Source organism: Ursus americanus, chromosome 25 (assembly GCF_024610735.1).
Source record: "Ursus americanus isolate L20-20 chromosome 25, mUrsAme1.1.p, whole genome shotgun sequence".
Classification (NCBI taxonomy): domain Eukaryota; kingdom Metazoa; phylum Chordata; class Mammalia; order Carnivora; family Ursidae; genus Ursus; species Ursus americanus.
This window is the reverse complement of record NC_142151.1, coordinates 45,572,146-45,586,791: the sequence shown is the minus strand read 5'-3', so window position 1 is coordinate 45,586,791 and position 14,646 is coordinate 45,572,146. Positions and strand designations below refer to the sequence as shown.

Here is a 14,646-nt window from a genome sequence, read left to right as displayed (position 1 = left end):
ACCAGTAAGTCTAACCTGGTTGCTGCTTCTTTCTCACTATAGCCAATCAGCCTAATGTTATCAATGTAATGGAACAGTGTGATATCCTATGGAAAGGAAAGGTTTTCAAGATCCCTGCAAACTAAATTATGACAAGGGGCTGGAATTGATATACCCTTGATGTAGGACAAAGTATTGAACCTGTATTGGGGCCCTTTTAGCTGAAAGCAACTGTTTCCTGTGATCTTTACTAAGAGGTATCAAGAAAAATCACTTGGCCTACCTGGAATTTTTTTAAATAAGCTTACCCCATGGTCCAGGCTCTGCTGCTTGGCTCTTCTGGTCGTGTAAGTCCAATAAAGCTACAACTTTTTATAGCAGATCCATATGCCTGGTGGAGCCATGATATGCCCCAATAAGATTTTAAATAAAAAGAACCTTAGATTTTGAAGCAAAGCTTTTTCTCCCTCAAAAAGCAAGTACTTGTTTGAGAAAAAGTCTGGTTTTCAACAGAGCTCTGAATGGAGTGGAGTCTGAATGCCTGCTCGCAAAGCACCAGGCAACCCTGGCACCTGAGCTGCTCACCGAAACCGGGCGTTTTAAGCTGAACTATAAAGTAGGCATTTCCAGAAGTGCTCCATCATCACACTTTTGTTTATTTTAAGTGAGACTGGAAACTAACTAAGTCTAAAATCATAAGTAATTTTTGTTAACAAGTTATTCAGAGTCCCAGCTTCCCTGCTTGGCCCAACTGGTTGACCCTTCCTTAACACATATCAATGAGCTGGTTGAGAAAAATGAGGGAAAAAAATATCAAACTTGCTTTCCAGATGACTTGTCTTCTCAAGTACCTGACTACTCAGAAAAAGAAACAGCTTTATAAAATGTTATTATTTACTGAAGATTCCATTCATCTTCACCAGGAGACAAATCATTATAAGATTAGCAAACTATTATCAATAGTACTTTCTCTAATAAACATTCTACATCCTGAGCTCAACACCCCACCAAAGTAATTTTTGGCCTACCATCTCAATAGGTCCAGAGAAAAAAAGTTACAACTACATCCTCTTTTACCCACTAGTATAAAGTCATACCTACAAAAAGTGAGGAGTATATTTCCGTTAATAGAATGGCTATAAATTATTGATGCTGAAGATTTAACACTGCTCAGAAGGAAGAGTAAATGATGGATTGCCACTTCTCTTTCCACAGAATTAATTCATTGTGGGATGGTCAACATAAAGGGTCCTTAAGTGACTCAAGCTTGACCCCATATTAAAAGCAAATCAGACTGAAACAATGATGGGGAAGCATGAATGGTGACATCACAGGAAAGTAGAATTAGTCTAAAGATTTTTTCTTCCAAAGGACTTTTCCCAGTGCTTGTTTGACATCCTTGTTTCTTAGAGAGTAGATCAGAGGGTTTAACATGGGTGTGACCAATATGTAAAATACTGACGCCACTTTACGAAGTTCAGGATTGCTTGGAGGTGTGAGATACACAAAGGAGACCGTCCCATAGAGCAAACTTACCACTCCCAAATGGGAGCTGCAGGTGGAGAAGGCTTTCTTTCTCCCGTCCCTGGAGGGAATCTTCAAGACTGTGGTCACGATGTACATGTAAGACACCACAATAACAACTATTGTAGGCAAAATAATGAAGGCGGCCAAACTGAGAGATACCATCTTATTGACAGAGAGATTGGAACAGGAGATCTTCTCAATTTGGTAAGAATCACAGTAGAAGTGGTCAATGACTCGGGAAGCACAGAAAGACACTGAGAATGTTATGCTGACTTGGAGGATGGAACTGAGCCAGCCACAGAGATAGGAACCGGCCACCAGCTGAGAGCAAAGGCGTCTTGACATGTGGACACTGTAAAGAAGAGGATTGCAGATGGCGATGAAGCGGTCATAAGCCATGGCTGCCAGGAGAAAGGCCTCTGTAACCATGAAAAATGCGTAAAGAAACAGCTGAGCCACACACCCCACAAAGGAGATAGTCTTTTTCTCAGACAGGAAGTTGATGATGGCTTGCGGGGCAATAACAGTGGAGTAGGAGAGATCAATGAAGGAGAGGTTGCCTAGAAAGAAATACATTGGTGTGTTCAGCTGGGAGTCAGTCACAATGATTGCCATCATACTAATGTTCCCCAAAAGGTCCATGCCATAGGCCAGCAGGAATACGAGAAAAAGGAGAACGTGGAGCTCTGGACGGACCCTGAAGCCTACGAGAATGAAGCCAGTTACATCTGAGTGGTTGCCTGCTCCCTTGTCGCTCATGCCAAGAACCTGCTAAGAGGTACAAGGTGAGGTTAAAAACTGAACTTTCTATTTCCCAGTATCATAAGCTATCCTTTTTGCTCTTATGGAAGACATTGAAATTTGTGTTACCATCACCTACTTGCCAGCCAATTGTATTAGGTAGGATGTGTGGTGCCCTTTTCTAGAAACTAAATCTAAGGCATGTTGTGATTGCCCATCAGCACGTAACATGTAAGTTACCTAACGCATAGTTTTCTACTGTGACTCTCCAAACCCAGGGCTCTTCCCATTATAGCACATGTGACATCTACGCATAAAGCATTCTTTCTCTACACCTGTTTAGCTCTTCACTTGGTTTTCACGGTAAGTTTAATATAGCTGAAGGTTTTAGAGATGTATAAGTATGCATTCTCATCTTCAATTTATAATTTCAAATTCATTTTATTTTTGATAATGCTTCCAATTAAAAATAGAAGGATCTAATTAAACTCTGATTTAAAATTCCATAATAGACGTTAGACCTGAATAGCGGTTAATATTTAAATAGTCTGTGAGAGTTTAGGTTACCAAGAGATTTAATTTGGTATTCAAAATAGAAACCTTGAAAAATAGGATGCATCATCACCTTGTCGAAGTCGAGAAAGCTCAGACACACCACCAGGAGGGGAAACCCGTGGGTTCTACGTTTCCCTGCACAAATCTGTCAAGAAGCCAATTTGATCTTAAATGTCTGTACAAGTGGGAAAAAAAGAGAAAAGAAACTTCAAAATAATGTGTTGATTAAAATTTGGGGTTAGGGAAGAAAAACATCAATTCTGAGAAGAAATTTTATGATGTTTCCAATTAGAGCGAGATCCATATACACATTAAAATTTTTTGAACAGTTAACTTGAATCTGTCACACAGGTAAGTAGTCTGAATTATTTGTCCTATAACTTTGGAAACTCTCTGTTTTCTCCAATACAGTGACACAGCTCTTTCTGTTACTCAGATTTTAAAATCAATTGTGATTTAACCACCCAACAGAGGGGACAGCTTGTGTGGCTAATCAAGGCCCTAAATGATCTAAGAAGTATTCATTTTTGACTTGGCACATACGGCAGAACCACCATACTCTTCTTGTCCTCCCTCAGGCATGTGACAGTCTGTCTTCTTCATCTTCTGCCCTCGTCCCTCAGCTCCTCCTGCTCTCAGCCCATCCTCCTCCTCCTCACCACATATTAACTTTTCTAAAAGTGTTAACAACTTAGTGCACAAGAGGAGAAAACTGACAACAGCTCAGTAGTAGGACCCTTAGATCTCTTCTTTACCCCACTGCTCCCACAGCAAACGGAAACCCACTGAAATAATTCTAATTAAATTTATTTTTGAGAAAAGCACTAAGTGTCCATGTTAACTTGTACAAGGGTGTTTACACTTTAGGAATAAAGATTTAACGGGAATTTCAGGCATTAGACATCAGATATTAACTGGGTAATGGAACAGGAAAAAGAGATTTTAGAGAAAGGACGAAGGCCTTGTCAACACTACCAAATTCACATCATACAACTGGATATCTGGCAGTATTTTGGCAGAAAATTTTCTTTGTTGTATTTCTAGCTCCCATTGTTATTGACCAAATTATATTGCCTGAAACTCTATCAGCCAGGATGCAGTGACAGGAAATCATTGTTTTGAGATCATTATCATTTTTCTTGAGAATAATGTGTATTCATCCAATCGTTCATTAAGTCACTGAACACCATGGGCCACCTAGTGTACACCAGCCAAAATACGGGAAGACACAAGTATCAGAAAGGAGTTTCCTCCCAAAGTACGCGTGCATTGCATTTTCTTCTTTGCCTACCTTTTTATTATGAAATAACCAGTAGTTGTGATTTGCCCTTCAGGGAAAGGGCTATGATTTTTTTGAGGTCATTACTAACTTCTTTTCATAATTTGTAACAAGTAAATGTTACCAATCAGAAAATGTTTTATGCATGAAGGCACACAGACATACTCATGAATGACTAATTATTTGACTGAAATAAACATAACTTTATCTCATCTCTTACCCGAATATTCCTTTCTTTACTTTTCTTGAGCAATTCTCTAATGGTAGATGCAAGGATACCAAAGCTATCGTGCTTAATTCTAGAAATATAAAAAAGTTTATAAAACTGTATGAAGGAAATGAAAGACAATGTCAAAATTAAACATTTTTTAAAATTAATACTTCACACAAGAAATAAAATCTTGTTTTGAAATACACAGTTTTATTCTGTTTTAAGCTCCACTCATAATTTAATAATACCCCATTCTTCAATTAAGAGTATCTTTTTAGGGCCACCTGGGTGACTTGTCTGTCTTCAGCTCAGGTCATGATCTCAAGGTCCTGGGATCGAGTCCCACATCGGGCTCCCTGCTCAGCGGGGAGTCTGCTTCTCCCTCTCCCTCTGCTTGCCACTCCCCTGCCTGTACTCTCTCTTTCTCTCTCTCTGTCAAATAAATAAATAGAATTTTTAAAAAAGAGAGAGAGCATCTTTTTATCTCCTTAGTAGTTTTGCTGCCTGAAAATCCCCAGTAATTTTGCACCTTTGTAGAGACGAGAGGACGAAAGCAGTGACCTAGTGAGACCTCTTCCAACCCAATGAATATTTCTTTATAGAAACTGAAGCAAAAATGCAACTGAGCCCGCAGAGCCACCCCGCACGAGCACGTCTCTCCTGCACTGGGGCATCTCACAGGCCTTGGACTGAGGGAGATGACGGCAAATGGGAATTTAAGCAAGGTAAAGACAAAATCACCAGTGAATAGTGGAGTCCCTGAGGGCCTGGGGAATACAGCAGAGGGGTCCTAGTGCCCTTAGGCAGCTCTGCTGAAAGCATTTCAGGCAATTACAGCATGGATTGCATGGTAAGGGGTCCCTCAGAAAGAAGTAAGAATAAGTCAATTACGGGATGATAACAATGGGAAGCTTCACATCTATCCCCTGAGGGCCACATCGAAGAGACAAACAGAACAAATTATATTTACTCTTATTACTCACCTTGAGCCATCTCTGGGTCTTTAGAAAAACTTGTTTTAAGGTTGTTATAATAGATTTTACATAATTTCCATTCCTCAGTTTAATTTCTGCCCTCTACTGTCTCACTGAATTTATCTCCTGATGCTTTTACCTGACAGCCCATAGGCTTGTATTGTCTAGGTTCATTGTCTCTACTTTCTATTTGTATCTTACTCTCTGCTAGATGATTTTTATTTTGCATACTATACCATAAATTATATTACAGACAATGTTACCAGTGTATTCATAATTAAAATTAATCAGCATAAGTCTACTAATAAGTATGACTATTTGAATATAAATGACAATTATCTCAAGGCCTTGTTGCCTCTGGTAGAATAAAACTTGGTTCTAGCTAGATTACAAGTTTGTGGACCCAGATATAAGAATGTACCCGTTTCAATGAAATACAAGAAGTAATGAAAACGTAATGAGCTTTAAGGAAATAAACATGTAGAGTTGTATCCGTTCTTAGTACGCCTTATAATGAATTTTGGTTCTCAAAGACAATGTAATGCATGACATAAAATGTTTAAATAAAATTTTCTTTAACGTACTCATCAGCTAGCTATTGCAAAAATAAGGTATAAAAAGGAAACACAAAATTTCAGGGTCCTGTAGCTTCAAGGGACTGGGGTCATCAACTAGGCAATTCTGTTGATCCTGGCTACGCGGTCTTGACTGTTGGCCGGTTGAGGATGGCCTTACCTGGGATGACGGAGGCAGCCTGTCTCTCTTCTGTAGTGTCCTCTCTTGCAGCAGGAGACCTGGGCCTGTCTTACAGTGATGGTTGAGAGAGAAAAGTGAAAACAGAAATGCAGCAGCACTTTTCAGGGTAATGATCCCATGGGCCAGAGTGGGTGACATGGCTGACTCAAGGCATGGGGCCTGGGTGGGATAGCACACAACTGCATAGCGTGGAGTGTGTCAAAGGGAGGGGTGAGGAATTGGGATCATTTCAACACAGGACTGTGTCCTGAAATGGAGTCCCATTGGTCCTTTTTGAAAGGCTTTACCACAGGTCCCTGGCATAAACTCCCTGTTAGAATGAGGAAAACTTCTCAAACTTCCAAGTGATTATCCGTTGGCTATTTTGAGTTTTTCTTTCTTGTGTCTATTAGAAATTCCATTTCTGCATTTGCTTTTTCCCACACAGAGGCCAATAATATTCTTCGAGGTTATTGGTGGTTTTTTCCCCACCTTCTTGTACTTACAGAATGATAGTCATACTTTGTCATTTAAATTTATTATAAAATTGTCATGAGATTCAGTTTTGCTTGCAAGATGCTGTACTTTCATGTGGCTATTTGGGAAGTCTTGCTATTTTTTTTCTACTTTATTCATCTGTCCTTTGTTCCATATTTTTTTCTGCTTTATTATGGATTGAGTATTTTTATTATTCAATTTATCCCCTTTGTTTATTTATCAGCTATAACCTTTTGTATTGTTATGTTAGTGGTTGCTTTCAGATTTGTAGTATACATTACAAACTTACCAGAGTCTATCTTCAAGTAATACTATAGCAATCCATGCATATTAAAACAACTTTATATAATCTACTTTTATTTCTCTCCTTTCCTAATCATACATTTTTCTCAAAGATTTTATAAATTTGGTCATACATTATAATCTTTTTATTTAAACAATTATTTTAAAAGATATATAAATAATAAGAAAATTATTACATATTTACGCATGTAATTCCCATTTCCTGTGGGCTTTAATCCTTTTGTAAAGATCTGTATTTCTCTCTGGTGTCATAAATCCTTCATCAAAGGATTTCCTTTAATACATCTTATAGTGTGGATCTGTCGGTGATAGTCTTCGACAGCTGCACGTTTGTAAATGTCTTTATTTCACCTCCATTTTTTGAAATATATTTTCACTGGACATAGAATTTAGGTTGACAGTTTTTCCATTTGGCACTTTAAAAGGTCTTTTCTCCAGTGTATTCTCACTTGCATTTCTTCCTGTAAGAAATCCACTATCATTCTTATGATTGTGCCTCCATTTGTAATGTGGGGGTTTTTTCTTCTGCTTTTAAGATTTTCTCGCTATCGCTGGTGGTGAACAATAATGATCATGATGTGTCTCAGTATAAGTCTCTTCATGTTTCTTAAGCTTAGAGTTTGTTGGAAATCTTAGATGTGTGAATTTCTAGTTTTCACCAAATTTATATAATTCTAAGACTTTATTTCTTTTTTTTTTTTTTTAAAGATTTTATTTATTTGACAGAGACAGAGACAGAGACAGCCAGCGAGAGAGGGAACACAAGCAGGTGGAGTGGGAGAGGAAGAAGCAGGCCCACAGCGGAGGAGCCTGATGTGGGGCTCGATCCCACAACGCCGGGATCACGCCCTGAGCCGAAGGCAGACGCTCAACCGCTGTGCCACCCAGGCCCCCCTAAGACTTTATTTCTTAAATCTTGTTCTTGCTCCCTCCTCTTTCCTCAGGGACTCAAATTACACATATCTTAAGCACTTAAAGCTGTCCTACATATTACTGATGCCCTTTTCATTTTAAAAATTATTTTCTCTTTATGTATAGCTTCTATTGCTATGTTTTTAAATTCACTAATCTTTTCTTCTAACATGTATAATATGCTGTTAATCTCATTCAGTGTATTTTTCATCATAGACATTGTAGTTCTTATCTTTAGAAGTTTGATTTGGGTCTTTTAAAAACCTTCCATGTTCTTCCATAACTTTTAGAACATATAGAATTCAGTTATAATTGCAATGTCCTTGTCTACTAATTGCAACATCTATTTTAGTTCTGGATAAATTTCCATTGATTGATTATTCTCATTATGGATCATGCTTCCTGCTTCTTTGTATATCTCATAATTTCTTACTTGATGCTGGATATTTTTGCATTACTATGAATATTCTTGAGCTTTTATCTAGAATGTATTTAGGTTGGGTCTTCCTTTTGTGATTTGGTTGGTAGGTTCAAAGCCATGCTCAGTCTAGGGCTAATTATTCTCCACTACTGAACAAAGACCTTCCTAAGTATTCTATGCAATGTCCCATTAACTGTGAGGTCTGATGAGAACAGGCACTATGCCAGCACTGTTTAAGATTGAGTACTGTTTCTGTAAATCCTTTTGGATATTTTTTTCCACGTTCATATGCTAGTCAATATTCTGCTGATTACTCTGCAGGTATCTGGGGAATCTCTATGTGCTGTTCTCATCTTTCCAGGACTCTGTCCTACAAACTCTGCCCTTGGTTTATCTGAACTCTGAGCTCTCTCTTTAACTCAGTGAACCCACCAGGCTCTGCCTCAGTTTCTTCTTCCTGCACCATGAGCTAATGCTCTCTCAAGCCAGTAAACTGGGGCAATCTTGTAAAATTTGCTTTGTGTTTGGGACCGCTTTGCTGCCTTACACATTAAAAAGTATTGTTTCAAAGATTTTGTCTGAGTATTTTGGCTATTTCAGGTGAGAGGCTCTTGTTACTTTATCTTGACTGGAAGCTGAAGTTTATGGATTTTTAAATATCAAAAAAAACCCACCTCTTTTAATTTTTCAGTTGGTGATTATTATATATATTGAATGGATCCTAAAGAAATCTTAGCTGAAGACCTCACTACTGAAAAAAATACATACAAAAAAAATTATATGATATTATGGCCCACAAATCAGAGCATTGTTTAAGAAGTTTAACAGAAGTAATCCACACTGCATTCACAATGAAAGTTTCCCTAACAAACAAGCCAAGAGCCTTCCCATTGGGATTTATTACACCCAAGTTAGGTGGGGTTAGTAATTATTTTTTAATGAAATTTGAATTAATTAATTCTGAAGTAATTTTTTAAATCCTTTTGTCTTGCTGCCATGTAAACATATCCAGGCTTGGTGATTTTTTTTTTTTTTTGGTCACTCCCAATGTTCTTATTTCATATTAACTTTCAGTATAAACCCAGTTACTAAAAAAGAGAACCACAGTTATCCAACCTGGAGATATGTAGGGCGTTTTAGTATGTCAATATATTATTCACATAAGCCATTGGAAGTAGTCTTCTAATATGATGGCATTAAATTATTTTTGAAGTGAAAAAAAGGCATAATCAAGCACCTTGCCTTTTCAGCATTTTTAAATATCTAATTTAGATATGAATAGAACAGGTTCCAGAAGAGCTAGAGTGAAGATAAGAAAGAGGAGGAAAAAGTAAATTAATTCATCCATATAAAAAATAGTGAACAAAAAAGGGCTATTACATAATCTGTCTAATAGGATTTAATATTTGATATACAGTATATTGTCATTTAGCAATTACTAAGTCAAAATTACCTTCTTTGACCTTAACTATTAACCCTAGAAAATATCCCTTGGTAAATAACCCCCTATGCAAATTACAACTGCGTGAGGATTTTATTACATTGTCACTGATTCTTTCACTTAGACCTCAAAAATATATATGTTATCAGATGCAGAAAATAAATAGAATTCAGAAGGAGGATGTGAATGTTAAGAAATATCATAACCATCTTAATAGAGAGTCCTATCAAAATGAGAAAAAGTAGTTTTCATTTTTTAGTTTTATGAGTTCATAAATAATTAACCTGGGAATTAATTAAAATTAAAATGGTCAGCCCACCCTGGTTCTGCCAAAACTAATTGACACACCACTCTTGATTGCCCACTTGCCAGCTATTCTTATCCTCCTTTTTTTCAGTTATTGGAGGCCACTTGTACTTTATGGGCCCTTCCATAGCACAGCTAGCCTTCCAGAGGTGATTTCTTGAAATAAAAATTTTGTTATTTCAAACCAATTGTGATCATTTTTAATTTCTCATAACGGTGATTAGTTTATTGTGAGCATATGGTACAACTCTGTCCAATAAGACATAAAAAGGAAATTTACACTATTGCTGGTAAAGTTTTTCTCAGTTTCATAGAGGGGTGTATGTCATATTGACTATTACGCTGAAAATTCACAAAGGAAAAAGCATTTAACATTGATCCTGTCTTTCTGACAGGAACTCTATTTCAGGAAAAAACAAACTATCCTATCAAAAAAATGGCAGCTAATAAATGTAGAGGACATTAAAGAAATAACAACATTCCTCAGTGCATGCTAAAGCCATTAGCTGAAAGAATGAAATAGAACTAGGTATCAAAAGAACATGGTATCGAAGAATCATACATAAATTATCTGCTGTTGTAAATGGGACAAAAACTTCACATAATTTCACATTGGTAAGGTCAGCTGAAATCACGTTTATCCCACGGTTTTGATGCACTAGTGGGGTACAACTTAGCATGATAGATATGTACTAGGTGATTCCACGATAGCTATGTACTAGGTGATTCCACGATAGCTATGTACTAGGTGATTCCACGATAGCTATGTACTAGGTGATTCCATGATAGATATGTACTAGGTGATTCCATGATAAATATGTAACAGGATGTCACGAGAATAGATCTTTGAAGTATTCTTGCCAAAAGGGTTAAACTGAATTGAGCCTTTCGATCTAACTTCCAGTTTGCAAGAAATACAAAAAATTTGCAAGAAATACAAAAAGCAAAAGAAAAATTAACTATCATCCCAATGAAATAATAAGACCAGTCCACATGGGTCATGGTACACAACACGAGCCTGATCTCTACCACAAATCAATAGCAGGGAAAGTGCTCAACTGACCCTTGATTTTTAAAAAAACTGACATACAACCAAATACAGTGAGTGTTCCTTCATTCACTCTTGGTTTTAACAAGCCACTCATAATTACATATTTTAGGAAATCAGGGATTTTTATGGTCAGAACGTTAAGTGACATAATGAATTACTAGTAATCTGTTTAGGCATAAAAGGAATTGAAATATTAGCTCTCAAACTAGCATGGTGAGTATATAGATGTGGATTTTACTATTATTCTGTCTATTTTATTATTGTCTGCGTATTTGGAAAATTTTTATTATAAAGAACCTGTTTATTTTAAGGCCTACAAGGTAGAGAATTAACAATTTCTTCCTTTAGGTAAAATAATAAATTACTATCTGAAACTCCTGCAGCTATCATGTGACCATAAATGGCATTGCTGGCCTGCTGAGGATGGCAGAACAGAAGGTAGGGACAACCTGTGTCCCTGATGTGGTCCTTGAGCCACTGAACCCACCCTAGAATCAAGGTATCCTCAGCAACCTTGTTATATCAAATAATAGACCCCTTAAGTTTTCAACTATTAATAGTGAGTTTTTAGTTACTTGTTGCTGCTTCGTATTTGACTCAGCACATATGACTGGAAAGAAAGATGGGAAAGAATGTTTTGAACATGTAATCTTTTTTTCCTAAGATTTTATTTATTAATTTGAGAGAGAGAGGGAGAGAGAGAAAGCATGAATGGGGGGAGGGGCAAAGAAAGAGGGAGCAGCAGGGAGCCTCGCATGGGGCTCAATCCCGGGACCTCAAGATCAGGACCTGGCCAGGCACTTAAGCAACCGAGCCACCCAGGCGCCCCTTGAGCATGTGATCTAATAAAAATTAGACTGCTTAGAAATAATTGAAGCACTAACAAAGTCAAAATTGGAATCAATCAGCGAGGTTGCCAAATGTGTGTACTCTACTCCCAATAAGTGAGAGTAGCATTAAATTGGGGGAAATCCACAGACACACACACACACACACACATCTTAAAGCTCAAGCCTACTCAAAATGCTATCCTGTTTTTCTTTAAAAAAAAAAAAAAGTAAAACAAAAATCTTTTAAAGAATAAGATAGGCAGTTCTTAGCTTGTTGACATGGAGTGTTGATGTGGAATTCCAAATCAGTGGAGCTGCCTGTCGGGGCTCTGTTTTCTAACTTCATCAAAGCAAGCCTGCAGACCCCTCCTTTCACTTTTCTACCGGCTGAGCCATAGCCAAATTCTTCTTAGTTTAAAAAACAGAACAAGGGGCGCCTGGGTGGCTCAGTGGTTAAGCGTCTGCCTTCGGCTCAGGGCGTGATCCCAGGGTCCTGGGATCGAGCCCCACATCAAGCTCCTCCGCTGGGAGCCTGCTTCTTCCTCTCCCACTCCCCCTGCTTGTGTTCCCTCTCTCACTGGCTGTCTCTCTCTCTCTCTCTCTCTGTCAAATAAATAATAAATAAATAAATAAAATCTTTTAAAAAATAAAAAATAAATAAAATTAAAAAATAAAAAACAGAACAAAACAACAACCACCAAAATAAAAAACCTGGAGGTATTTGCACATTAAAATGATCTTCTTAAAGCCCAGCCAGAAAGAAAGAAGAATTTGATTATTACTTTGGAAATCTCTAGCCATGAGTTCGTTTACTCAGTAAATGCACTTTCAAAGTCAGAATAAGGTTTCTATCTTTAAGGTTATACTTAAAGGTGAATAAATTTGACTACATTTAAATCTTTTAAAATCTGTATGACAAAATAGACCATAAACAATATTCAAAAAATAACCCACAAGCTGAGAGAAAATGCATGCAGTGACCACAATCATCCAAGAATTAATATCCAAAATGCCTAATTATTTCAAATAAATTTATAAGAAAAAAAAACAATTAAATGGATAATAAGTTAATAGGTAATTCATATAAGAGGAAACTTAAACAAAAATTTTAAATTGTACCCAATACCACTAATAATCAGACAGTTATTAAAATCCTTTTGCACACCCATCAAACTGGCAAGTGGGAATCAAGAAAAATGGATGTTCTTATACTTGAGGTGAAAATTGGCACAGCCTACTTGGAGAGCCATTGATGAATACCTAAGAAAATAGAAAATATTGCATGACCCAGAAATTCCACTTCGTGGCATACACCCCAAATAAGCTCTCGGGCATGTGCACAACAGACAGATATATGAACATATTCCCATTTTTAATTAAAAAATGAAAACAGAAGTCTAATCAATGTGATACTGATAAGTGACAGATTGATCTGTGTTACAGTTTTTTAATGAATAAATATACATGTGCATCGACATCTATTATGTATGTTAGGGTGTGCACATCTTGCAAATGTAATGACAACTGCAGAAAGGGAGTTAAATAATATATAGGGAAGGATATAATTTTCCTAAACTGTTAATCGTGCTAAGTATATTATGTATTATCTATGGATCTAAACATAAGTAGCAGAAGTCAAAACCTACACATGAAAGAGAGGATAAAATGACAAAGGCAGAAGATTTTAGTGATACAAGTATCCGTTTCTTGTTTAGTTTTAAAAACAGAGAGCTCTGGAGCAAATACGGACCAAGTGAAATCTGCTAACTTGAGGTGGTTCCTAGGTGCCACGTGCGACACTATTTTCATTCCATAGTGTTGAAGTCCTTTAGTTGCCTTAATTAAAAACAAGATGAGATTGAGCAAAAGCGAATGCGTATAGGCTTAGTCTTTGTCTTGACTCCCTGGTCGGTGAATGCCGCATGGAACTCACCCTTGCCCTCCCGCTAGACCCTGCAAAGAAAGCGACATCAGCCGGTCCCAGACTTTGCCTGCTGACTCATCTCACAATCCAGCTTGCGCCTCCTTCCCTCTGTGTTACGGTTTAAAGGAGTAACTTCACCACATTCGTGGAGGAACCGTTAAGGGGACAGCAGCCCTTCCCAACTCAAAAACCTCCCCACACAAATCAACCAACTGTTCTTTACTGAAAACAGCCAATTTTGCTCAAAATGCAGGGCTTTTTAAGACATGGTGACTCTACAGAGCAAAACACCATCAAGTGTCCTTTCCTCTGAATGGGGCCATTGGGGCTCCAAGGACCAAGACCCAAACTTAAAGGGGCAGCTACACTCTTCTTTCTTTTCCAGAGCCCTACTTCAGCTTTATTTGACATCGAAGAAGAAAGATATGAGATAAAACTGATACGAGTAAATATATTTCCAGATACATTTCTACAGGACTTAGATACATACTTTAGTACCTATATTTCCAAAACAATATTTGCACTGTCCCTAAATAAGTGCCCATCACACGAGAGGCTCTCAATACATGTTAATTCTGTTCATTATTGGTTTATTTTATTTTATTTTATTTAAATTCAATTAATTAACATATAGTGTATCATAGTTCAAGTGGTAGAGTTCAGTGATTCATCAGTTGCATGTAACACGCAGTGCTCATTATATCACGTGCCCTCCTTCGTGCCCATCACCCACTTACCCCATCCCCCCACCCACCTCCCCTCCAATGTTCATCATTGTTTATACAGTAAGTATTGATAGACAGCTTCCTAGCAGTAAGGTTTGTGCTAGAGAAACTCTCTGTATAATGGAATATGCGTAAGGGGTATTGAACAATATATTTTCTAAAAGCTAGTCAGGAAAAATGGCTTATGTATGTGATATGAATAGTTTGCATTCAATGTTTAAGAAGTAACTGGCT

General features: G+C 37.4%; 1 protein-coding gene across 1 annotated transcript; it reads right to left on the bottom strand.

The window, feature by feature from the left end:
• Positions 1 to 1,323: 1,323 nt before the first annotated feature.
• On the bottom strand, positions 1,324 to 2,265 carry LOC123794556 (olfactory receptor 9K2-like). The gene has a single exon (XM_045800723.2). It carries the CDS (start codon positions 2,263 to 2,265, stop codon positions 1,324 to 1,326), a length of 942 nt encoding a protein of 313 aa, XP_045656679.2.
• Positions 2,266 to 14,646: the final 12,381 nt, after the last annotated feature.